Source organism: Tamandua tetradactyla, chromosome 13 (genome assembly GCF_023851605.1).
Source record: "Tamandua tetradactyla isolate mTamTet1 chromosome 13, mTamTet1.pri, whole genome shotgun sequence".
NCBI classification, from domain to species: Eukaryota; Metazoa; Chordata; class Mammalia; order Pilosa; family Myrmecophagidae; genus Tamandua; species Tamandua tetradactyla.
In genome coordinates, this window is record NC_135339.1 from 63,305,021 (window position 1) to 63,331,059 (window position 26,039).

General features: G+C 43.2%; 1 protein-coding gene and 1 long non-coding RNA gene across 8 annotated transcripts in view; one reads left to right on the forward strand and one right to left on the reverse strand.

The window, feature by feature from the left end:
• FBXW4 (F-box and WD repeat domain containing 4) overlaps positions 1-26,039 on the reverse strand; it is a 173,053-nt gene that overhangs the window by 91,772 nt on the left and 55,242 nt on the right. The window contains exon 6 of one of the 6 annotated variants that reach the window (XM_077125798.1): positions 2,258-3,034. The exons of the other annotated variants lie outside the window; for them this stretch is intronic. Within the exon in view, the coding sequence (XP_076981913.1) occupies positions 2,779-3,034 (256 nt within the window). The 3' untranslated portion in view covers positions 2,258-2,778. Of the gene's footprint in view, positions 1-2,257; positions 3,035-26,039 lie in introns of those variants that run through there. 6 annotated transcript variants of the gene reach the window in all.
• On the forward strand, positions 13,699-25,519 carry LOC143654190 (uncharacterized). Of its 2 annotated transcripts, none has more exons than XR_013161705.1 (4): positions 13,699-14,144; positions 24,216-24,348; positions 24,494-24,668; positions 24,836-25,519. It is a non-coding gene; the product is annotated as an uncharacterized LOC143654190 (long non-coding RNA). The 2 variants fall into 2 exon arrangements; XR_013161706.1 differs by having other exon boundaries at positions 13,702-14,144; positions 24,494-24,612.

Here is a 26,039-nt window from a genome sequence, read left to right on the forward strand (position 1 = left end):
ACCCGTCCATTTCATCTAAATTGTTGTATTTATTAGCGTAAAGTTGTTCATAGTATCCTGTTATTACCTCCTTTATTTCTGTGAGGTCAGTAGTTATGTCTCCTCTTCCATTTCTGATCTTATTTATTTGCATCCTCTCTCTTCTTCTTTTTGTCAATCTTGCTAAGGGCCCATCAATCTTACTGATTTTCTCATAGAACCAACTTCTGGTCTTATTGATTTTCTCTATTGTTTTCATGTTTTCAATTTCATTTATTTCTGCTCTAATCTTTGTTATTTCTTTCCTTTTGCTTGCTTTGGGATTAGTTTGCTGTTCTTTCTCCGGTTCTTCCAAGTGGACAGCTAATTCCTGCATTTTTGCCTTTTCTTCTTTTCTGATATAGGCATTTAGGGCAATAAATTTCCCTCTTAGCACTGCCTTTGCTGCGTCCCATAAGTTTTGATATGTTGTGTTTTCATTTTCATTCGCCTCTAGGTATTTACTAATTTCTCTTGCAATTTCTTCTTTGACCCACTTGTTGTTTAAGAGTGTGTTGTTGAGCCTCCATGTATTTGTGAATTTTCTGGCACTCCGCCTATTATTGATTTCCAACTTCATTCCTTTATGATCCGAGAAAGTGTTGTGTATGATTTCAATCTTTTTAAATTTGTTAAGACTTGCTTTGTGACCCAGCATATGGTCTATCTTTGAGAATGATCCATGAGCACTTGAAAAAAAGGTGTATCCTGCTGTTGTGGGATGTAATGTCCTATAAATGTCTGTTAAGTCTAGCTCATTTATAGTAATATTCAGATTCTCTATTTCTTTATTGATCCTCTGTCTAGATGTTCTGTCCATTGATGAGAGTGGTGAATTGAAGTCTCAAACTATTATGGTATATGTGTCTATTTCCCTTTTCAGTGTTTGCAGTGTATTTCTCACGTATTTTGGAGCATTCTGGTTCAGTGCGTAAATATTTATGATTGTTATGTCTTCTTGTTTAATTGTTCCTTTTATTAGTATATAGTGTCCTTCTTTGTCTCTTTTAACTGTTTTACATTTGAAGTCTAATTTGTTGGATATTAGTATAGCCACTCCTGCTCTTTTCTGGTTGTTATTTGCATGATATATCTTTTCCCAACCTCTCACTTTCAACCTATATTTATCTTTGGGTCTAAGATGTGTTTCCTGTAGACAGCATATAGAAGGATCCTGTTTTTTAATCCATTCTGCCAATCTATGTCTTTTGATTGGGGAATTCAGTTCATTAACATTTAGAGTTATTACTGTTTGGATAATATTTTCCTCTACCATTTTGCCTTTTGTATTATATATATCATATCTGACTTTCCTTCTTTCTACACTCTTCTCCATGTCTCTCTCTTCTGTCTTTTTGTATCTGACTCTAGTGCTCCCTTTAGTATTTCTTGCAGAGCTGGTCTCTTGGTCACAAATTCTCTCAGTGACTTTTTGTCTGAAAATGTTTTAATTTCTCCCTCATTTTTGAAGGACAATTTTGCTGGATATAGGAGTCTTGGTTGGCAGTTTTTCTCCTTTAGTAACTTAAATATATCATCCCACTGTCTTCTAGCTTCCATGGTTTCTGCTGAGAAATCTACACATAGTCTTATTGGGTTTCCTTGTATGTGATGGATTGCTTCTCTCTCGCTGCTTTCAAGATCCTCTCTTTCTCTTTGACCTCTGACATTCTAACTAATAAGTGTCTTGGGGAACGCCTATTTGGGTCTAATCTCTTTGGGGTACGCTGCACTTCTTGGATCTGTAATTTTAGGTCTTTCATAAGAGTTGGGAAATTTTCAGTGATAATTTCTTCCATTAGTTTTTCTCCTCCTTTTCCCTTCTCTTCTCCTTCTGGGACACCCACAACACGTATATTTGTGCGGTTCATATTGTCCTTGAGTTCCCTGATACCCTGTTCAAATTTTTCCATTCTTTTCCCGATAGTTTCTGTTTCCTTTTGGAATTCAGATGTTCCATCCTCCAAATCACTAATTCTATCTTCTGTCTCTTTAAATCTATCATTGTAGGTATCCATTGTTTTTTCCATCTTTTCTACTTTATCCTTCACTTCCATAAGCTCTGTGATTTGTTTTTTCAGTTTTTCTATTTCTTCTTTTTGATCAGCCCATGTCTTCTTCATGTCCTCCCTCAATTTATCGATTTCGTTTTTGAAGAGGTTTTCCATTTCTGTTCGTATATTCAGCATTAGTTGTTTCAGCTCCTGTATCTCATTTGAACTATTGGTTTGTTCCTTTGACTGGGCCATATTTTCAATTTTCTGAGCGTGATCCGTTATCTTCTGCTGGCGTCTGGGCATTTAGTCAGATTTCCCTGAGTGTTGGACCCCACAGGTTGAAAGATTTTTCTGTGAAATCTCTGGGTTCTGTTTTTCTTATCCTGCCCAGTAGGTGGCGCTCGTGGCACACGTTTGTCTACAGGATCCACCAGTAAAAGTTGCTGTGGGTCCTTTAACTCTGGAAAACTGTCGCTGTAGGGGAGGTTCGGCAGCCGAAGCGTCTTGGAAGAGTGCCAGCCGGCCCGGGGGTCCGAACGCGGGGAGGGTCACCGGCCGCCGCAGCACATGAAAGCGCCCGACCGAATTTCCTAGTTGGCCCGGGGCGCCAAGCGTGGCGGAATGGCGCCAGCTGTCGTAGCCCGGGAGAGTGCACTGTTCCCAGCCGGACCGGGGAGTCACGTGTTTGGAAGGGACCCCCTGGTCACCGTTCTCTGCAGTCTGGGGATTTCCGACCCAACTCTCTCAGTTGGTCCAGGGGGCCTCACGTGGTGGGGACGCCAGCCGCCGCGGCCCAAGGGGACCGCCTGCCCAATTCTGCCAGCTGGCCTGGGAAGGAGGAAGGGAGGGACTCCGGCCGCTTGCCGTCCCGCCCAGGAAAGCCCACATCCCTCAGTGATCTCACCGGAGCTGGTTCTCCCAGACAGTCAGTCGTTCCAGGATGGGGTACGCTGTCCCTTTGATCTCCGTCGTGGCTCTGGGAGCTGCTCTGTATTGTCTCCACTCCCCCAGAAGCTGTTCTGGAGGAGGAAAGGTGAGGGTGGCAAGGCTGTCGAGGCTGGTGGCAGAGGAGCCGGTGAAGGCGGAAGAGGGCACCGTGGTGGTTGGAGAGCCGCCGGAGCAGGAGGGGGAAGAGGGGAGAGGAGGGCGGGCAGGTCGGCTGCTGCAGGGCGTGGGCGCCGCGCGGCGGGCCGGCGGACAAAGAGGGGAGAGGAGGGCGGGCAGGTCAGCTGCTGCGGGGCGTGGGCCTATTATTTATTTTTAATCCATATTTTTTACTCATCTTCCATAACATAGATAAAAGGAGCATCAGATACAAGATTTTCACAATTAGACAGTCACACTGCAAAAGCTTTATCATTATACAGTCATCTTGAAGAAACATGGCTACTGGAACACAGCTGTACAGTTTTAGGCACTTTCCTCTAGCCTCTCTAATACACCTTAAACTAAAACAGGGATATCTATATAATGCCTAAGAATAACCCCAGGATAACCTCTCAATTTTGTTTGAACTCTCTCAGCCACTGACACTTTCTTTTGTCTCATTTCTCTCTTCACCCTTTCGGTTGAGAAGGTTTTCTCAATTCCTTGATGCTGAGTTCCAGCTCATTCTAGGATTCCTGTCTCCCATGTTGCCAGGGAGGTTCACACCCCTTGGAGTCATGTCCCATATAGAGAGGGGGAGGGCAGTGAGTTTGCTTGCTGTGTCAGCTGAGAGAGAGATAGTTGGCCTTGAACTTTGATGCTCCCTAAGATTTCCTGCCCTCTTGACAAGGGCACTAAGGAATCCACGTCTTCTACTCTGTTCTGGGAGATAAACTGTAATCCTAGAGTATAATTCCAAATTGTGCAGCCTCCTAGTCCTCTTCCTCTGGGCGAGGCCTGGCCGGGTCAGGCCTGGGCCATCCTAGGACTTGGCTCATTTTTCCAACCTCATGTGTCTGCAGCCAAGCCCTTTTGTCACATTAGGAAGGTGACACCATCAATAGCTTACAATCAGCTGACCAGTAATGAAGTGAAGAAGTGAAAGTTTCTCATAAAGGCTGTAGGCAACAGTCCTATCCACAGGTTTGAGGGCTGATGGTTAAGGCCTTTGAATTCAGATACCAACCATGTACTTGTTCAGGCTAGATAATTTGGGAATGGATGTTATGTAGTAGTTTAGCCTTTATGATAATGGTAGGCACCTATTATTCTGTCTGCCACACAATCTCCCTCAAAACACATGATTCCTGAGAGATCTGCCATGTTCTTATATGACTCCTCCCTGGCCCCAGCTAATTGATTCATGTGTGGGCAAGTGACCCAAGCTGGGTCAAGGAGTCTCTGCCCTGGAATTTTTGGAAGCCAGCCATTCTCCATGACTTAAGCTATGAGTTGTCAAACTCAGGAGCTCTTGGCAGCCTTGTGGAATACACTGGACAGCTGTGTGAGAAAGGAAGACACTGGACTAAGAAGCAGAGATGAACAGCACCCCAGAAGGAAAAGGCCTGGCCTCTAGGTCCAGTTATTCCTAAGGTCTAACTGAATCTGCAGTCTTCCTTTCACTTGGTTGCTCAACTTTCTCCTTTGATTTCATGAGCCAAATATTCCCAGCTTACAGCTAATCTGAATTCCATTTCTGTCACTTTCAATCAATATGTTCTGACTAATATAGAGCCATTGCTTAGTAGTTTCTAGGCTGTTCCTTAAGCTTCTCACCTAACTGAATGTCCTCATGCCAGATGAACAAAGGGTTTTGTCAAGCAGGTTATCTGCCCACCTATTGGACACCTTAAGGCCTGGCTGATATCAGACACTTCAATCATGAAACTGGACGCTAGATCTGCTAGAATTCTGAGCAGATGAAACAGAGCAGCACAGACGAGCCCGGAACTTCAGAAAGGGGGATGAGATGTTCTATAAGCTACGCTGGGGTGAACCTCATATTTAGGCTAAAGGTGGGTGCCAGAACAAATCTACCCTCCATTTTTAATAGAGGCTGTGAAGACTGTCTGGACAGCAGCAGATACAAAGATGCTGCTTGAGGACTGTGATTATAGTTTCCAAGGAAGAAAGCTCTAATCTTTAGAGATTTGGTCTCTTAGATCCCTTTTTATGGAACGATGGGAGTGTAGGTTCCACTTGAAATCATAAGGCTCACTCTGATGGATAGAGTTTAGTCTACTCTTAGATCCTACCATTTTCAACAACTATAATGTCAGGCATCTGAGAGATGATAATTTAAAAATACTTTCCAGATATTTATCTGATTTGAGTTAAAAACATACACAATTAAGACAGTGATGGAAACACAGGGATTAATTTTACTATTTCTATTTATGTATGTTTGAACATTTTTGTAATTAAAGTTAAAAATACACATATACACACATATACAATTAAAACCAACTGACTGTGATCTTCTTTTAATAATCCTAAGCAACTCTTGGTTGCAACTTCTTCCATCTCTTCCCCACACTGATCCAGTAACGATGGCTCAACCACTAAGGGGGAAAAATCTAACCATAGGAATCACCCAATATTCCACTCCTGAATTCACTTGAGTGACACACAGTAAAATGCAGGGGAAATCAAGCAGAAAATGCACACATAGCATATAAAATGTTGTTCTTAAAAACAAATAAACAAAAAAGCCCTAACAGATCCAAAGTATTCCCCCCAAACACTCGTACTTTATTTTTAATGAAACTGGTCCTAGGTCAGAAAGTCATTTGAAGTTGTAAGTCAGAAAGGAGGTCTGAGGAAACCAAAACCCCTTAATGGAAAACCAAATTCTGGAGCATAAAAATAATAAATGATATCATATATGAATCATATAAAAATTCTATCAATATATCACTTTGTTTTACATACATAAACATATGTATATGTCTGTGTGTGTGTGTGTGTGTGTGTGAGCAAAACAACCAATATTTGAGCTTCAGGTTCCTCTGAATACACCCTCCTTAGGGGTAGCCACCATGTGAGCCTGCCACAAGCAAGCAGAGCAGTTCCGTCCTGCTCCTCTCTGGGCTACTGCAAATTCCAGTAAGCCCTTGCTCTCCATAAAACCTCTCCTCCATGCTCCAGTTCAGGACCTTCCCAACAGCCCTCACCTTTCCACTGCCAGCCTATAGGCACCCAAATCTACTTTCTATGGCCCCATCTTAAGAAATAACTTGGCATATTGTTTTCTGGAAAAGATTCAATGTTTACTTTCACCTCTTTGGAACATTGGAATAAAGACTAAAGATATCCTGAGACACAGGGAAGCACTGGGGCCAGGGCAGTGTCTGACTCAGTGCCATGCCCATCAGTGCCACCTGGCTCTCCCCTAAAGCACCATGAATTGGGGCAGGGTAGGACATGGTGCCTAAACTATCTGTCATCTGTGGGTACATGTGCAGATGCACCTGTAAATGGCCAAATTACAAGCTTTTATTCCTGTACATCCCTCCCTGTCACCTTTCCGAGATAAGATAAAATAAGATCACCTTTTCCTTCCAAAAATTCAACAATCACAGTGGGTTGGGATTGCCAACTGCCAACCATAGACTGTAGCCAAGCTAGATACCAAGAAAGCATGTGCCAGCTCAGACTACTGCTTTCTTTCCTACTGAGTCTCCACACCTCACTTCCACTCAAGCAACATGGGGAACAAGACTGTGGAGATTAGCAGGTCCAGCCTTCATTCCCCAGGACTATTAGCAGCCGAGGGCCATTAGGTGGCTGCTGGCACTTCAGTTCTCAGTTGCCAACTGTCTGAGGTGGAAAGCTATGCTGTGGCTCAACTCCCAGGTGCTGCTATTTGGCTCCTCCGAGAAGAGAGAGCCTGGGCCCAGTCACAACCTCAGGAAGAGGTGCATGCCCAGCTGGTTGTCTTGTCCTTGCTATCCTTTGCTGAGAAGGAAAACATAAGCAGACACATACACATACACACAGCACCCTGTGTTTACTCTCCTAGGTAAGGGGACACCCAGGATGTCACACACACATACACATGTACCCTACTGCCTAGTGTTTCCTCTCTTGCTGGGAAGACAGTGGTCCCACCACATACCACATACACACCCTGTATACCTACTGCACCCCACAGGACTCTCTGCCCAATCTCACAGGGCAATTGTGATTTTTAATCAGTCCAGGTGTTAAGCCCCTGCGATTTTCTCCCCCTTCTGGCCTGTCTCTGGTCCCTCCCTCTGTCCTCCCACAGTAAGTGCTTTCAGGCCACACAATGAGCAGGAGGAGGAGAAATACTTCTGTTGAGAAAGGCGTTTTGTTGTTTCATCCCCAAGGTGGTGGTGGGGGATGGGATTGGGTGATCAGGTTGGGGAACCCAAAAAATTTCTAATAAGCAGTTTCTTTCCTCAAAGCTAAAGCTAAAATGATTTTCTTTAATTGCTTAGTGGGAGCAGTTTATTGTGGGGGTCTCTGTCCCCCCCTCCACAAACCTAATTGACTTAGTGAAGTTTAACAGGGGTTTTCACCTGGAGAGACTGTAATTATTCCCCCCATCCCACATTCGTACCTGGGTTATCCCCACAGGGGGCCTTTGTTCCTTCTAAATACAGCAGTGACACAAATGTCCTCAGCAGCAGGGGAACACGGGGAAGTAGTAATTTTCAGCCCAACGCAATTAGTTGAGGGCTTTTCAGTCTTCCCGGTGAATGGTAGGGAAACTTCAGCATGTGGGAACGGTAAGCAGGGGCTGCTCTGTGCAGACCAAACAAAAGAGGCCTCTGAATTGGACCCCGTGGTGAGCCAGACTGGCGCTAGTGAAGGCAGCTGGACCTGGGGCTTGGTGGAGGGGAAGAAGGTGCTGCTGTCCATTACCTACACTTTCACCCACCTAATCTGTGTCTCCCAGTCAGGGCTTATGGCCCAAATAGCTTTCTGGGAAGTGAAGGCACTCAGGATTGTTGACTTACGTTCAGCTCTTAGCACCACAGCCCTGCATATATGAAGCAAAAAGCAGTGAAAGGGTGGTAGATGGAGCTGGGGTGGAGAAAGGGGCGTGGCTATGGGGCCAGAGTAGCCACAGTGCTGTGCCTGTTCTGCCTTTCCTAGTGGGCCTGCACACACACACACACCATAGAGTCACGAAGCTTCAGGGAAAGAGAATCTCCTGGGAGTGCAAAGACAGGGAGACTCAGAGCTACAGTGACACTCAACCATGACCATCACAGCAGCCCCTACAGCTCAGCTAAGCAAGGAGGAGAGTCCTTGGTTACAGGGGGCTTCAAGGCTAGAGAGATGAAGAGTGAGGGCAGCATGTAGCTTATTTGGGGTTTCCAAAGGCAGGAATACGGGCTCCAGTGGTGGGAGTAGCCACAGAGCCAGCAGCAAGCAGGCATGCCAACCTCGCACAGCCTACAAGAGATCTGACCCCAGACCCAAGAGAGAGAGAAGCAACTCTCTTTGAAAGAATGAAAAACAGATATAGAAGGGCTGGTTGACAAATGAGCTGTGAGAGAAAGAATGGGGAGTCAAGATAACAATCATGTGAAAATACCCAGAAGATAGTCCAGGGCAGGCACTAAGACAAGTGAGACTATGGTGTACTGGAAGGGGCCCTGAACTGGAACTCAGCAGGCCTGAGTTTAGTGCCAGTTCAGTACTTACAAACTACTAACTTTGGCCAAGCCTAGCTACCCTAGGCCTCAAATTATTTTTCTGCAAAATGGGAAACAGTTGCACTAGAATGCTGTTTTTCAACTTGAAAAAAACAGGCAGAACACCACTTTTATGAGCTAGCATCTATAACAGATTTACAAAACAGGTATTAGGAGATCTGTTCTGTTAAACAGAGGTGGGGGGAGAGGGTCTGCAAGCCCTACCCATGTGACCTCCAACCCTCCTGGCTTTCACACTGACCATCAGAGCCCTGTCTGGAACTTCTGGAATGAGACATTCTCCAAGACTACTCCACTAATAATATTATGATCCAGCAAAACCCAGGGCTGATGAAAAGGAAGCTGAGCTCCTCATAGTCCAGGTCACAGCTCTGCAGCCCTGCCTCCCAGTCTGCCCTCCAGACATACCAACAGAAATGGGCCCATTTGGCCTCACAGACCTCATTACATGCAATGGTCAGTCACTCTGAAAGTCCACGTGGACTACATTCAGGGGCAATTATGGCAACAGTTGCCTGGGCAGTTTGGCATGTGGCTTATCGGCAGTGGTCAGGTCAAACTTTTTGCCTGTTTATCTGACATTGAGAACTAGCCAGGAAAACTACAGCAATCTGATGTTCTCCCCTCGCTCAGCTCATTCACTGGCCTGGGCTAGTTGCCAGGAGTTAGTGTAGCTACCCTCACCCCAATCCAACCCCTGCCAAAAGAGTTTCAAAGCAATTCTCTACAGAAGAGTCTATGAAATAAAGGGTGGTTAGTCCTGACTCCCATAGATTAGCTGTGAAAACGAGACCCCATGCTTACATCTCCATACTCATGGATCAGCCTCTTCCCTTGTGGGAGCAGCCTAGTCTGACAATCTGCCAGAGATAAGCAGCCCTGCAAGACAGGGTGTTCTAGTTTGTTAGCTGCTGGAATCCAATGTATCATAAACGAATGGCTTTTAAAAAGGGGAATTGAATAAGTTGCTAGTTTACAGTTCTAAGGCCGAGAAAATGTCCCAATTAAAACAAGTCTATAGGAAAGTCCAATCAAAGCCATCCAGGGAAAGATATCTTGGTTCAAGAAGGCTGATGAAGTTCAGGGTTTCTCTCTCAAGTGAGAAGGCACATGGCGAACACAGTCAGGGCTTCTCTCCCATCTGGAAAGGCACATGGTGAACACTGGAAGGGCACATGGCGAACACGGTGTCATCTGCTAGCTTCTTCTCCTGGCTTCTTGTTTCATGAAGCTCCCCAGGAGGCATTTTCCTTCATCTCCAAAGGTCGCTGGCTGGTGGACTCTTGCTTCTCGTGGCTATGTCATTCTGCTCTGCTCTCTCTGAATCTCTTATTCTCCAAAATGTTTCCTCTTTTATAGGACTCCAGAAACTTATCAAGACCCACCCAAATGGGTTGGAACCATGTAGTCACCTAATCCAACTTAACAACCACTCTTGATTAAATCACATCTCCAGGGAGATGATCTGATTACAGTTCCAAATATACAGTATTGAATAGGGATTATTCTGCCTTTATGAAATGGGATTTAAATAAAACCATGGCTTTTCTGGGAGACATACATCCTTTCAAAACAGCACACAGGAGTACCCACAAAAAATGTGTCAAACAGGTCACTCAGAAATGACTGGGCTCCCCCACCTACCTCTGGCCTAGATTCTTTCTTTCCATCCTCTTCCTGTACCTACATCAGCCTTGTATCTCAGCTGCCCCAGGCCTTTTCTCTGCACAGGGCATCCTCTTCCCTTGCAGCCTCTCCCATCCTTTTCCTCAAACATGCTCAGAGGCTACCTCCCCAAGACAAATGAAAGATCCTGCTCTGGGCCTAAACACCCCCTTCAAAGAACAAGGTCTTGCCTGGGCTATTCTTGAGCTGGAGGAAGGCTAAGACAGGGGTTTCATTCCTTCAACAAATACCTGAGGACTACTGATACCAGCCCTGTGTTAAGTGTTGGGGTGGACAGGGAAAACCAAACTCACACTGTGGCCTTTAGGCAGCTTAAGGTCCAGGAAGAAAGCCTTGAATGCATCAAAGAAAGAAACAAGCAAAAACCACCTGGAAGCAATCAAGTCAATCCATAAATTCTATCCCAAATGAAAGAGAGAGAGATCACCTTGGGAAAAAGATAGCATAGCATAGCAGTTAAAAAGCCTAAGCTTTGGAGTCAGAGGCCAGGGTTTAGACCCTGGTTATATCAATTAAAAGAGGCATCTTAATTAACCTCTCTCAGGCACCAGTTTCCTTATTGTAAAAAGGGGGATGGTGAAAGTACCTACTTGGAAAGATTAAATGAGATATAAAGTGTTTAGCATGGTGCTTGGCATTTAGTTGGCACCCCATAAATGTTAGTCATTCTCATCATTACTACCATCACTGGCTAGGCAATAGTCAGTTAGGATTCTTGTTCAAGGAAGTGGCCTAGTAAAGAATCCTGAATCCACTCCCTTTCTCAGGCACCAAGAATTGGGATAATCCCTTCAAAAAGCTTTTATCAATGCTGATGACAGACAGGACAAATTTAACCTGGCCAAGGCCTCAGGAGATCTGGGCCAAACAGAATTTGAACCCCTCAAATTGACCACAGCCTGGCCACAGGTTCCTTGGTCCTCACCTGCCCCTCATTCCCTGCTATCAGTCTGCTGGCTGAACTGTAGGAGTCCCTCTGCCAGAAGGCCCATGCCAAGCAAGAGGCTGGGAGGCACAGGTGGTTCTCAGAGGAGATCCCTGAGCTCCAGACAGCATTTCCCCCACAGGGCCAACAAAGCTGGGGCTTGTTGCTGGTCAAAGCGCCTTTGCTTGCTTGGGCCAATGCCCAGACTATGAGGCGGAGGGGGCAGATCAGGGAATGCAGAGCTGGGAGGAATAGTGGCCAGACCTTTTGGCACTAGCTTCCTCCTTCCCTGGGTTTCTCAGTTTGCTCAGCACAGCAACCCATAGGAGGGTGGGGGATCGCTTTTCACTACCTGGCAAATAAAGCCACAAGGAAAGGGAGAAGGATGAAAGGTTTTGGGGGGAGGGGCAGTTAATTTGGTTTTTGGGTATTTAGTTGGTTTGAAAAAATAATAAAAGGAAGTTGTTTCTGCAATCCAATTAATTTCAAGCCCAGGACTCGGTTCACAAACAGCCAACAGTCATCCCACAGTATCTAATACCCATGATCCCGCTCATGAAATCCCAGTGGAGCCAGAGTTGATTCCATGAGACCTGCAAGGACATTTTCTATCTCCTGGCAGGAGATGGTTAGGGGTGGGGCACAAACAGCATCAGTCAGCCCTACTACAAAACCCTGGGATATCAAGGCCTCAAGCTCCTTGGGTCCATGCAGACTGTGCAGTTTGCTAGTTATGGATATATGTGGCTTTCCAAATGGAGGCTTGACACTCAGGGACTGCCAGATCCCACTTACTCCCAAGAATCATGTCCTCCTGGCCCCAGACCTAGGCGGAGACTACTACAATGAGAAGGGAGATTCCAAGTTATCTGCTTCCCTCATTATTTCCAAGAATTGGAGCCCTCAGCCACAGCTCATTCTCCTATGTCAGCTGCTCTAGAGTAGGACTCCAGGCCTTTTTTGGGTGACTACCACCCCAGAGAGGATGAGGGAAAATTATTCTCTCAGGTTCTTTCAAGTAGGAGAGGTTTTCACACAGGAGTTTAAGGAGTTTCTGTGCTGGGAAATCCCAGCCCATCTATCCCATGCAATTCAAGTTTAGCCCAACCCACACCTCTTAACATTTACTTTGGAATAGATCTTTTCCAGTGGCATGTTTTTGTTAAAGATTTCTGAAATCACAAATTATAAAAATTATGGGTTTTGCTCTTTGGAAAAAAACCTTTAAGATACCAAAAAGGTCATTTGACTGGAAGCTTCCTTTCTTTCCAACTAAACCACTAGGAATGAGACACAAATCTTTCAGAACAATGAAAAGAAATAAGAGACATTTGCAAACACACCTGACAGTGGTACAGGTTTCTGAGTTACTGATTGGTGACCCACAACACTTTAGGCTTTCACTCCTACACAGGACTATACCACGTACTGGACTATGTGCTAGCTGCTAACTTGAGGTATTCCTAAGCCAAAGGTTTCTGGAGAAAGCAAACTTTCCACCCCTGTGGAAATCTGCTCCCTCTGTGGAAAAACCAAGGAGTTTAGACCCTGATGACAACTGGTATTGAATCTACAGGTCAGCTGCCACCAGCACAGACCTGGGCCCTCTACCAACTCAGTAGCTCCCACTCTCTCATCTATGTTTAGGTTCTGCATTCTCCCATATGACCACAACCACCCATTATGACTTGCTTGAGAAGCATACACCTTCTTTCAGAAAAAAGCATTCCATGTACTCAACAGGATGAGAACTCACAGGGAAGTCTGGACAAAAGGTAATCAAGAAGAGAATGACAGAACTACAGGAAGCACAGTAACCGCAAAAATTCAATAACTAAGTTCCTAGCTCCTCTTCCATGCTCCAATGAAAATGGAAATCAGTGGCTTTAAAAATCCACATACATATACACTCACTTTTGCCAAGGTGTCCTTCTTGCAGTGACTGTGTTCCAGAAAAAGAAGCAACATCAACATAAAGTAATGATGGTGAAAGGCAGAGGATTACATGTAAATCTCAGGAAAGGTTATTCTTGCTTGGTGTGAGGGCACCCAGAGACCAAGGAACCTACCACCCTGACACATACTCATAGTTGTGCAGGCTCAGAGACAGGTACATAGATGCACATACATATAAAGCTGTGAGGAAAAGCGTATAGGACCTATGTCTGCAGAATAAACAAATAGCATTGGCTATCTATCACTAAGTTAATTTTCATCATGTGCTAATTGCTTCCTCTGATCAACTCTTCCTTCTTTGGAGAAGTAGAAAGTGCACAAAGGGATATTTTTTCTCTCTTTGTGGGGAGGAAATGGGGAAAAAGGAGAGAAGAAGGAGATAGAAACAAGCTGCCTCCTATAGTTGCTCAGCGAGCTCCATTCCCAGGTTTACACAATCACCAGGGCAGTCCCTGTCCCCTGAAGAAAGATTAGGTCTCTACTGCGGATTAGGCCTACCAACCACAGGAAGATATCCTGTGTATTTGAAGTCCCAAGTACCTCAGGGAGGTCGAATTAAGCACAGACTTGTGGTAAAAGCAAAGGTCAATTTGGGTGGGAGAAAGCAAAAACTGTAGGCCTTTGATGAAGTCACAATAAACATGGATTCTAAACAACTAAGATTTGCACCTCCACTTTTGGCACCCTAGCCTTGAGAGGAAACTCCCATGACAAACAATACCTTCTCTCACCTTTCCTAAAACAATGAACATCAGATAATCTGATTGACGATACAGAACCTAGACATAGAGCTTCTCTGAGTGAGCAACCTGGATCAGAATTTTCTTGGGGACTGACTGTACTTCAGACATGAGCACTGGGACAGCAGCAGCAACAGAAGGAGTCAGACCTTTAAATATTGGCAGATGGAAAGATCAAAGGTAATGGAGCAGTTACACAGAGAAGGTAGGGTTTAACAAATGAATATGATTTCTGAATCATTAAACTGATATTTCTTAGTATCTTAGAGCAGCTAGAAGTAAAAACCTAAAATTGTGGAACTGTGACCCATACCAAACTCTGAAATCTGTTCTACAACTAATTGTTGTGCTGTGCTTTGAAGTTTATTGCTTTTTGTATATATGATATTTTTCACAAAAAAGAAAAAAAATCAATTGCGATGATAAAAAAATATTTATTCCTTTTAGCCTTCTATGTTCTGGAGCAGCTAGAAGTAAAAATCTGAGATAATGGTATGGTAGCTGTTCTAGTTTGCTAGCTGCTGGAATGCAATACACCAGAAATGGAATACCTTTTTAAAAAGGGGGATTTAATAAGTTACAAGTTTACAGTTCTAAGGCCATGAAAATGTCCCAGTTAAAGCAAATCTATAGAAATGTCCACTCTAAGGCATCCAGGGAAAGATACCTTGATTCAGGAAGGTCAATGAAGTTCAGGGTTTCTCTCTCAAGTAGAGGGGCACACGGCAAACACAACGTCAACTACTAGCTTCCTCTCCAAGCCTCTTGCTTCATGAAGCACTCCCAGGGGCATTCTCCTTCATCTCCAAACATACTGGTTAGTGGACTCTGCTTTGTGGTGCTCAACATTCTGTCGTTTTTTTCTGCTCTCTCAGAATCTCCAAAGGTCACTGGCTGGTAGACTCTGTGGTTTTCTCAGCCTCATGGCTCTGCTCAGCTCTGCTGTGGCTTTCTCATCATTCTCAAAAGGCATTCTCTCCAAAACTGTTTCCTCTTTTATAGGATCCCAGTAACTAATCAAGACTCACATAGAATGGGTGGAAACACATCTCCATCTAATCAAGTTTAATACCCCCCAACTGATTGAGTCACTGTGGAGATAACCTATTCAAGTTTCCAAGCTATGGCACTAAATAGGGATTAGAAAAGCTTGCTCCTACAAGATTGATTAGGATTAAAACATGGCTTTTCTAGGGTACATAATCCTTTCAAACAGGCACAGTAGCCCACGACAAACTCTGGGATCTGTCCTATAACTGCTTGTTGAAGAGTGCTTTGAAAACTACTGCTTTCTATGCTTTGTATATATGTTATATTATACAATAAAAAAAAGTTTAAAACGGGTGGTGCAATGATGGCTCAGTGGCAGAATTCTCACCTGCCATGCTGGAAACCCAGGTTCAATTCCCCATGCCTGCCCATGTTAAAAAAAAAAAAAAAAAAAAAAAAGTTAAAAAAAAATTTCCCTGACTGGCTTGGATGACCTTCTATGGATAGGACCAGGCTGCCTCTGCCCCCAAGGAAGTTAACATATTCACCAAGGCCCATTAAAAGTCAGGTCCACCCCAGCCCTTCCCTGTCCAAAGGAGAAAGTCCTGTGTATGCTGGGAAACAGTTCTGTCAGACCATCACACTGCATCTAAAACCCATCATTGTGTACTTTTAATACAACAGTTAAAATAGTCAAATATCAGGTACCCTAGGAAATCAGTTTTTCTGATAAACATTGTACCTATTATTACAAATCCTCAATCTTGGTTCCAGAAGTGAGGCCCAACCCCTACCAGAATTTTTTCCACTACCTTTTTATTGTCAAAGAATGGGGCTTCTAAGCACGCTCCCACTGGTCCATCTCTCCCTTTCTTTTAGCCTGCTCCAAACTCTGCTTTAAATTCTTGGGCACTCGACTCTGCAAGTGAAATCAATGCCCTCCCCCTATGTGGGACATGACATCCAGGGGTGAAAGTCTCCCTGGCAATATGGGATATGACTCACAGGGATGAATCCAGCCCTGGCACTACGGGATCAACAATTCCATCCTGACCAAAAAGGGGAAAAGAAGTATAACTAATAAAGTATCAGTGGCAGAGAGTGTTCAAATATAGTCGAGAGGCTACTCTGGAGGTTGCTCTTACACAAGCCTCAGTTAGTCCTTGCTACCTACCATAACCTGCCAAACCCCAACCAGGACCATTCCAGTGAATCCTAAAGAACATCTAGGGCAATATATAAGATTCCACAAGGGTTCCATGCACTAGAGTAACATTCCAGAACCCTACAACCTCCAGATGGGTCCCTGGCCCAGAAAAGTCCTGAAACCTAGAGAGCCCAGTCTCTCTAGAACATCCATCTCCCTACCCCATATTAGTGACAGACCCTTCCAATATGAAAAAATTTAGAACGACCATAGCCCAAATACCTCTAAAGAGAGGAATGGTAAGATCAAAGGTGATGGTGTAGTTATACAGTGAAGATAGGATTACCAAATGAATATGAATGATAAATCATTAAATTAATATCTTTTTGTCTCCAGTATTTTAGAGCAGCTAGAAGTAAAAACCTAAAATTGTGACTGTAACCCACACCAAACTCTGAAATCTGTTCTGCAATTAATTGTGGTGCTATAATTTGAAATTTATTGCATTTTTGTATATACACTATTTTTTATCAAATACAAGAAGAAAAAAGTCAATTGCGATAATAAAAAATATTTATTCCTTCTAGCTTCCTGTATTCTGGAGCAGCTAGGAGGAAAAATCTGAGAGAATCATATGGTAGCCCATGACAGACTCTGGAATCTGTCCTATTGTTGAAGAGTGGATTGAAAACTATTGCTTTTTTATTTCTTTGCTTTGTATATGTTATACTGTACAATAAAAAAGCTTAAAATTTTTTTTAAAAATTCCTGGGCATCCCATAAATTTACCAAGAGCAATTCCTCCCTGTTCCTACATTCTAAATATAATAATACTTTTAAAAGGGGTGGGAGGTACGGGTAGAACCCAGCCCAGGGATCCCAAAAGAGACCTGCTGCACCCTTCTCCTTGTAATGAAACTTAATAATGGAATGCCCTGCACTTCAATTAGTAAAGAATGCTTATTTTTTCCAGTAGAATATCTCCTATAGATATATCACATTTATTTCCATTCTTTCATCTCTCTCCTCCACCAAGTTTGTATTTAAAGGTGATGATCTCTAGGTGTCTTGCTAAGTCTTAAAGGGGCAGCCTGGGGGCAGGAGGAGCATGATAGCACATTCTACAGTCTTGGAGCCCCAGTCTGACCACCCTGACACCACTCTCCCCTCTTTATCATAGTCATACACAAAAGCTCTGTCTCTCTCAGGCTTTTTAGGAGCTGTCTACAAAATGGAAGGGAAGGGAGGGGGAAAAGCATTTGGGAAAATTAAGAGAAAAGAACAGTAAAAGAAAAAATGAAGGGATGGGTATTACTGGGAGCATCTATTTCTCAATGAAAGAAATATTCTCTGAAACAGAGTGATCCAAAGCAGGAACTGCTCCTCGTTGATAGGCCCCTTTGGGACTCTCAAAGGCCTTGGAGCTCGAGCTTCCTTCCCCCTTATCAAGCCTGGCAGTGTGACTGACACCAATTCCCAAGATAGTCTGAAGGATGCCACTGGCAGCACATAGGAGCTGCTACGCCCAGGGAGGACCTTGGCAGGACGCCTCCTGCAGGGCCCCTCAACCCATTGGCCAGCCCATATCTCTTCCTCCTGATTCACAGGAAGAGTAAGGACCCAGACCCTTTTAAAAGCTTGAGTCCTCAGATAAGGGTCCCCCACCCCTAGCACCACAACAGATGCCAGACCTATGGCCTGGCCTTGGACTGGGGAGTCATCCACTGACTCCCTGACACAGAGGTGCTCCTAGGTTTCACTCTCCGCAGGGATAGAGCAGGCCACATCCAGGCTGAGGCTATGCAGGATCTCCCTCTGCATATGTGTCTTTTCTCCCAGGAAGATGAGGGACTCAGAGAGGGTGGAGGTCCTCTTCCCCAGTTCCCAGCATGAGGCTATACTGCAGAGAGGCTAATGATAAAGACAACACACGCGGCTCAAAAGCCCTAGTGGTTCTACCTGTGACTGGAGTCTAGTTCTCCTCACTGAGAAAAAGGCCTCCTATCCAGCCCCTAGTTTCTAGGAACTCTCCCCTCAACCACTGGAGATGAGCACTTGAGATTTCCCAGATGTTCCCTCAGACACTTTGCCTCTTCTGTCTGGCCCTGTTTTGACCTTTACTAATTGCTCAGTATTCCTCTGCAGCAGCCTTGTGCTCTCCCAGCCTCCTCCTGAGCTCCTGCAAAAAGGCCCTGCCCTGCCTCACGAGGCTCACAATCTGTGCTCCTGCCAGACTCAGTCACAAGAGGGATTTAACTCACTCCAAGCTGGCAGCCCTGTGTGGTAGAACTAACCGCCCCCCTCACAGGGTGGTGAGGAGCCAAGCAAGCGTGTGCCTGGGCATCCCAAGGTGCTCTTGTTTTCTAGGCACCCCATGGTGGCCCGTGACAGACGCATGGATGGGGAAATCCTCTGCCAGGCAGAGTTGGCATCTCATCCTACTTCTCAAATCTGCCACTAGCCTCCAGGGCTGAAGACCCTCCAAGAAGAAGAGGCACCGCAAGACAAAGACCTGGCCCCCCCCCCAGCCCGGCTTCCCAACCAACACAGGCCAGCATTAAAATCAATACTCCATGAACACACAAAACTGACAGGAGAGAGGGGGGAGCGCACAGCGGATACAAAGATCAGGCTCTCAGGAGACGCGGCCTGTTGGTCTCCCATGTTAGCTCCAAGTGACTAAGCGCGGGGTGGGAAATAACGCCACCACGGCAGGACAGTTCCCGCCTGGGCTCTGAGCTCGGCAGCCTTTTCACGGGGAAGATGCCGCTGCCTGGAAAAAAAAATGCAAGCATTGTATGGAGACCCATTAATGCATGTGCCTCTGCACATTCCTTCGAGAAGAAGGAGCACTCCAGTCCCTGAGCCCCCAGCTCTGTCCCCCAGTGACTTTACAGGCCTGGAACACACTGCACATGCCACCTGGTCCTTTCTCCCAGGCCCCCAGCTCTGTGAGCGATGGGAAGGGGCCCACCAAACACCCTGGCTTCATTGTGCCCCAGAAAGAAGGGACTAATTACTCGCCTACACTCTGGAGCATCCAGGGAGAAAACAGAGGCCAGTGGGGTGGAGAGGGTGGGAAATGGGGGTGGGGGGTGGGGGTGAAAGAAGGGAGAGAGAAAGCCACAGGATACATTTCAAAGTTTCTCTAGCAATTTGGAGGTGGGAGAAAAAAGCCTGGTTCTGAAGTGAAATCATACAGAGGTCAGGGCTGGGTCTCCCACCCTTGTGAGAAAGTAGTGAATCGGGAACGGTTTATCAAACGTTCATTTTTTTTCTTTTGAAACCAGGAGGCAGCAGCTTGGACAATTCTGCAGATGTGCTTGATGAGTTAGGGACAAAAATCGCCCTTCTCTGCCCCCCTCCTCTCCTCCCTCTATAAGGGCTCCCATCGGGGGTTGCTTCTCCCTCCACTGCCTCCCAGACCCTCCCCTCCCTTCTTCAGTGGTCAGCTGAGACCCCCACCCACTGCTTGCTTTTGTACTCTTGGCCTTTGGACATACTGACAGGGGCCTTTATGAGACCCCAATCAAGACCCCCATGTCACAGGTACCTAGTAGAGACACCAGACCTTTTCAAACAAGGGACAACAAGGAAAATCGGCTGGCCCATTGTCTCTCTTCTGTGCTAAGTGAGATGAAAGGGGCCCGCAACCCCCTCCCCACAGCCGGCCTGCCAATCACCTCTAGTTATTAAGGTCACAATGTGTAAATTCTTTTGACCTGCACCTAATCAAAGATTCACCGGCCCTTTCAAATCCGAATGGGGAGGAGGGGAGAGATTCCCTCCCATAAACCCAGCAAACCCTCCCTCAATAAAATTTCTCTCTCTGATTCCTTCTCTGCTTCCCATCTCCACCCCCTCGCTTCTCCTCACTCCGCCCTTCTCACCACTAACTTCAAACACAAATGACAAGCCCCACGGAATTACTACCCCCCCCCCCCCAGAAAAAAATCTGAGAAAGCTTGAAGGTTTTTATTTGATTCTCTTGAAAGAAAGGTTTTCAGATAGGCATAGTTGCCCAAGCAAGCACAGAACCTGGGCAGCCCTTCTCTCTGGCTCTGATGCAGAATTTCTCCAAATGGCAAAGCAGTTGGTTGACTTTTTTCTGTCTCCTAATTCATCTTCTCTTGTTTTGCCCTAGACACCAATATACACACAGAAAACAACTGGGATTAATGATATTCCCTCATATTGTCACTTAGCATCTCTAGCTCAACTGCTGACCCTCCAAATCCCATCTTGGCTTTGTAAAGGGAAAATATTACCAACCTCAAAGTAAATAATCCTCAAAAAAATTATTATTTTTTTTTGTAGAGCAATAGAGAAGAGAACAAAAGCCAGAGGAAAGAATGTGAGAAAAAAGTATAACTTAATATTTATTGTATTTTGAAAACAAATGCTTGAGTCAAGCAAGGAAAACAAAATGCTTGCAAATCTCCATGCATCAATATCAAGGCTACGCATTTTTACCTTGCCAACCTATCTATTAATTAGAATAGAGAGGAGTCATAACAAGAAAAGTGGTGATAAATTAGTTCATGTTAAGTTGCCCAAAATACTCATTTTCTCACCATCTCCTCTTGTTGTTTGGCCCTTTTCTTGGCTCCCCACTTTGATCCAGTCTCTGTGACTGGGCCTTCAAAGAACTAAAGAAAACTGGGAAAACAATCTATGAGCACAAAAGATTATCAACAGAGAGATGGAAATTGTGAAAAGAAACCAAACAGAGATGAGGACCAGTGAAATAGAAATTGGAAATTCCCTAAAGGGGTTTGACAGCAAACAAGAGCTGGCAGAAGAAAGCAGCAGAGAACATGAAGTTAAGACCATTGAAATTATATATTCTAAGGAGCAGAAGGAAGAAAGAACCCAGAAAAGTGAACAGAGCCTTAGGAACCTATAGGACGTCATCACATGTACCTGTTTACATATTGCACGAATCCCTGAAGGAGAAGAAAGAGACAAAGGGGTAGAGAGAATATGCAAATAAATAATGGCTGAAAAATTCCAAATTTAATGAAAGACATGAATATACACATCAAGGATGCAATGACTTCCAAACAGGATAAACCCAAATAGACACATGCCACAGCATATTATAATCAATCTGTTGAATGTCAATGCCAAAGAGAGAATTCTGAAAGCCACAAGAGAGAAGTAATATATCACACACAAGGGAGCCTCAATAGGATTAAGTGATGATTTCTCACTGTAAACCATGGAAGCCAGAAGGCAGTGAGATAACATATTTAAAGTGCAGAAAGCAAAAAACTGCCAACCAAGAATTCAATATCCAGCAAAACTGTCTTTCAACAAATGTCAAAATAAATTTAGTACATTGAAATACTAGTGATAAATTAAAGGGAGTGGTAAGGGGTACAGAAAAAAACAGGGGAAACAAAAGCTAAAATATATTGGGTAGATGGAAATACTAGCAGTCAATGGGGGGGGCAAGGAGTTTGGTATGTATGAGATTTTTCCTTTTTTTCTTTTTATTTCTTTTTCTGAACTGATGCAAATGTTCAAAGAAATGATCACGGTGATAAATATACAACTATTTGATGATACTGTGAGTTACCGATTATATACCAAGAATGGAATGATCATATGGTAAGAATGTTTGTATTTGTATGTTGTTTTGTTTAAAAAAAAATTTTTTTTAATTATCTTTCAAAATTGAGGGAGAGGGTGCATGGGTGGTTCAGTGGTAGAATACTCACCTTCCATTCAGGAGACCTGGGTTCGATTTCCGGACCATGTATCCCCTCCCCCCAAAAAATAAAATGAGGGAGAGATTAAGACATTCCCAGATAAACAAAAGCTGAGGGAGTTTACCACCACAGACCAACCCTGGAAGAGATGCTAAAGAGGTTGAAAGGAAAGGGCAATAGACAATAGATTGAAGCTGCATGAAGAAATGAAGATCTCCAATGAGAGTAACAACAAAATATAAATGACAGCTCCTACTATGTTTTTGATTTGTTAACTCCATTTTTTACCTTCTATAGGATCCAAAAGGCAAACGCATTAAAGTGTAATGATAAATCAGTGTTTTGGACTCATAATATATAAAAATGTGATTTGTGAAAAGAACTATAAAAGATAAGTGGTTGGAGGGGTATAGGAACACAGTTTGTATATACTATGAAGTTAAGTTGGTATCAAAGCAAAGAAGATTGTTACAGACTTAGGATACTAAATTTAAGCCCCATGAAAACCACAAAGAAAATATTAGAGAATTTGCAAGCACATAGAGACAGAAAATAAAGTATGGATTGCCAGAGATGGGGGTGGGAAGAATGGGAGTTAATGCATAATGGGTATAAGTTTTCTGTTTGGGGAGATAGGAAAGTTTTAGAAATGGAAGATGGTAAGGGTACCACAATTGTGAATGTGATTAATCCCACTGAATGGTTTGCTTGAGAGTGGTTGAGATGAGAAAGTTTATGTTGTAGACATGTTCCCATCATTAATTTTAAAAAGAAAAAAAAGCAGCTAAAGAGACAATAATAATTAAACACAATACATGATCTTGGATAGGATCTAACATGGGAGGAGAAAAGGCTCAATTGGCACATATGAAAAACCTGATATATAGACAGACCATAAGCTTTATATCAATGTTAAGTTTCTTTAACCTGATAACTATATTTATATAGTTACATAAAGTGAATATTTTTGTTCTTAGGAAACATACATGGCAGTATTAAATGTTCAAGGGGCATGATATATATGACCTAAACTCAAGTGTTCAGAAAATGGATTGATAGACTGACAGACAGAAGAGAGACAGACAGATAGACAGATAGACAGATAGATAGACAGACAGACAGATGGACAGACAGACAGATAGATAGATAGGTAGAATGATATTGCAAATAAGGCAAAATCCTAAAATTGGTGGATATGGACATCTGAGGAGGTAGGGGTATGTTGGATTTCTCTGTAAAGGATTTGTATTATTCTGGTAACTGTCCTATAAATTTGAAAGCAGTTCAAAATAAAAAGTTAAAAAAAATTGTCGCAATGGTTGCACAACTCTGTAAATTTAAAAAATTCATAGAATTGTCCTCTTAAGCTTGGTGAATTTTATGGAATATAAATTATACCTCAATAAAGATATTCAAAATAAAAATGTAAACGTAAGCCCATGCATCCTTAATTTAAATACTTGTGTAGCTGTAGATTTTTCCTTCTGTTGCTTGATATTGAAATAGACACTTAAAATGTGAGTTATATTTTTTCCAAATATAAAACTAGGTTCATTATGAAAAAATTAAATACACAAAATATAAAGAAACCTACAACCTCCAGATGGGTTCTTAGGACAGATAAGTCCTGCAACCTAGAGGAGCCAGCCTCTCCAGAACATCAATTAGTTCCATTCTCTTATCCCATATTATTGACAGTCCTTTCCAACATGAAAAAGTTAGAATGGGCACAGCCTAAATACCCCTAAAGAATGGGAGAAAGATCAAAAGAGAAGGTGGGCAGTTATGACAGAGAAGACAGGATTTAACAAATGAGTATGACTGCTGAATCATTACATTAATATTTCTTTTAGACACCAGTGTCTTAGAGCAGTTTTAGAAGGAAAAACCTAAAATTGTGGAGCTGTAACCCATACCAACTCTGAAATCGGTTCTACAACCAATTGTTGCAGTGTGCTTTGAAATTTACTGCTTTTTTGTATATATGTTATTTTTCATAATTAAAAAAAGTAAAAAGAAAGTAAATAGCAGAAATTCACCACATAAGAAACAGCCCTAAAGAAACAGTCAAACAACTATCGTGCTGTTTGTGACCGTTTTTATTCAACTATGTTATGACATCTTTTTTGATCAATAAATATACATATATATTATCCTTTTAATGGCTACATAATATTCTATTAAGTGAATATACCATGAAATATTTAAGCAGACTTCTATTAATGGATATTTAAGTGTTTTTAATGTAAGTCTTTGTACATACATCTTGCATATTTATCTAATTATTGTCTTAAGATAAATTCCTAGAAATGGAATTTATGTTTTAAAAAGTGTTCGCGTTTTTGTTCTTATACTAATTACCAAATTAATGCAATTTTAAAACTCTAACTTTTCCTTTCCTTATTCTTGGGCCTGCCTTAACCAGACTGCAAAGAAGGATTTTCCTGACCAAAGTCTTCAAGCAGAAGAATCCCTTGAATAACCTGCATTTTTTCCTGTTAATTTTTTTATTCGCAATCATATGTCTCCATGGGTACTAGTGGATTCAAACCAGCAGGGTAAGTAAAGCACTTTGAACACATTATCCAAATGAATCCTTCCTTTGGGGTTGCAAATCTCACCCCATACCTAGCTGACCTTTCTCTTGGGTCACTTATCAGAGAACCTCACTCCAATCACTCACTTTGTCTCCTCCCATTTCAGGCATAGGAGGAAAAAGGCCCAAGGTTGACCAGAACAGCTAACACTACAGCTACAACAAGGCAGAAAATAGCAGGAGAAAGAGAAACATCCTGCAAGAAAGTCCTCAGGAGAAACAGACAGTGAGTCACGTGCTCTGAGCTGGACCCTCTCTGTCACCCCCACAAGCCATGACGCAGTGAGTCCAGGGGTAAAGGGCATGTGCTCAATGACAGCTTTCATTAAATCTGAAGAGCATTCTGTTGGAAAACTGGGGTCCTCAAACTCTAGATTTTTGACCAGGTACCACAAAACTGAACCGGGGCAAAACTCGAACTAAACTCTCTTTAAAATTCCCCAATCTAGGGCAATGGTGGCACAATGACAGAGTGCTCTGCTGGAGACCCAGGTTCGATTCCCAGTGCCTGTCCATGTATGTAAGTAAATAAATAAATAAATGAAAATTAAAAATTCTCCAATCTGAAAAAGGGAGGGAAGGACACTCATGGTGAAAGAAAAAAAGTGCATTTCACTTTACCCCATACATCTCAGCTTTTCCTTCTCTGTTTCCCTAGTGCATATCACATGCACAACAGAGCCCCATACAAAGGAGGCAAAGAAGTCCCCACAGTTATACAGTGGCCCCTACCACTGGGGGATATTTATAATTGAAAAAATCTCCCTCCACACTGCCTTCTGGCCTCTTTTAGTGTCTATCTAGCTCAGCTCCTAGAAAGAAGGTAGTCTGAAGCTACTCGTCATAATAATGGAAGGTTGGTCCGCCTTGCCTATCCCCACCTCCAGCACCACCAAAGCATCCAGAAAGAGGTAACATAGACAATAAGTGTCCCCAGCCTGGAAGCAGAAAGCTATACGTCTCTAGATAGGGCAGATGAGGCATGGGATATCAAGAGAGGAAAAAGGTCTGATGGCCTCACATTCTACTTCACGAAGCCTATCCCTGCTGTTCAGAAGATCTTAGAGAACATAGATTAAGAACCTTGGCTTTAAGATGCCTTCTCAAAGCAGGCATGCCCCTGCCTCTCAAGATGCACGCCCTTCAAATTGAAAAAGCCTTCTTGACTGAAAGGAGGAAGAGACAAATAAGACAAAATAAAGTTTCAGTGGCTGAGAAATTTCAAACAGAGTTGAGAGGTTATTCTGGAGGTTATTTTTATACATTATATAGCTATCCCTTTTTAGTTTATGTTGCATTGGAGCAACTGGAGGGAAATACCTGAAAATGTTGAGCTGCAGTCCAGTAGCCATGATTCTTGAAGACAACTGTATAAAGACAGAACATTTATAAACTGACTGTGTGATAGTGAAAACTTTGGTCTGATGCTCCTTTTATCCAGGGTATGGACAGATGAGTAAAAAAATATGGATTTAAAAAAATAAATAAATAAAGGGAGGACAAAGGGTAAAACAAATTGGGTAGATGGAAATACTGGTGGTCAATGAGAGGGATGGGTAAAGTATATGGTATGTATGTGTTTTTTATTTCTTTTTTATTTCTTTTTCTGGAGTGATACAAATGTTCTACAAAATGATCACAATGATGAATACA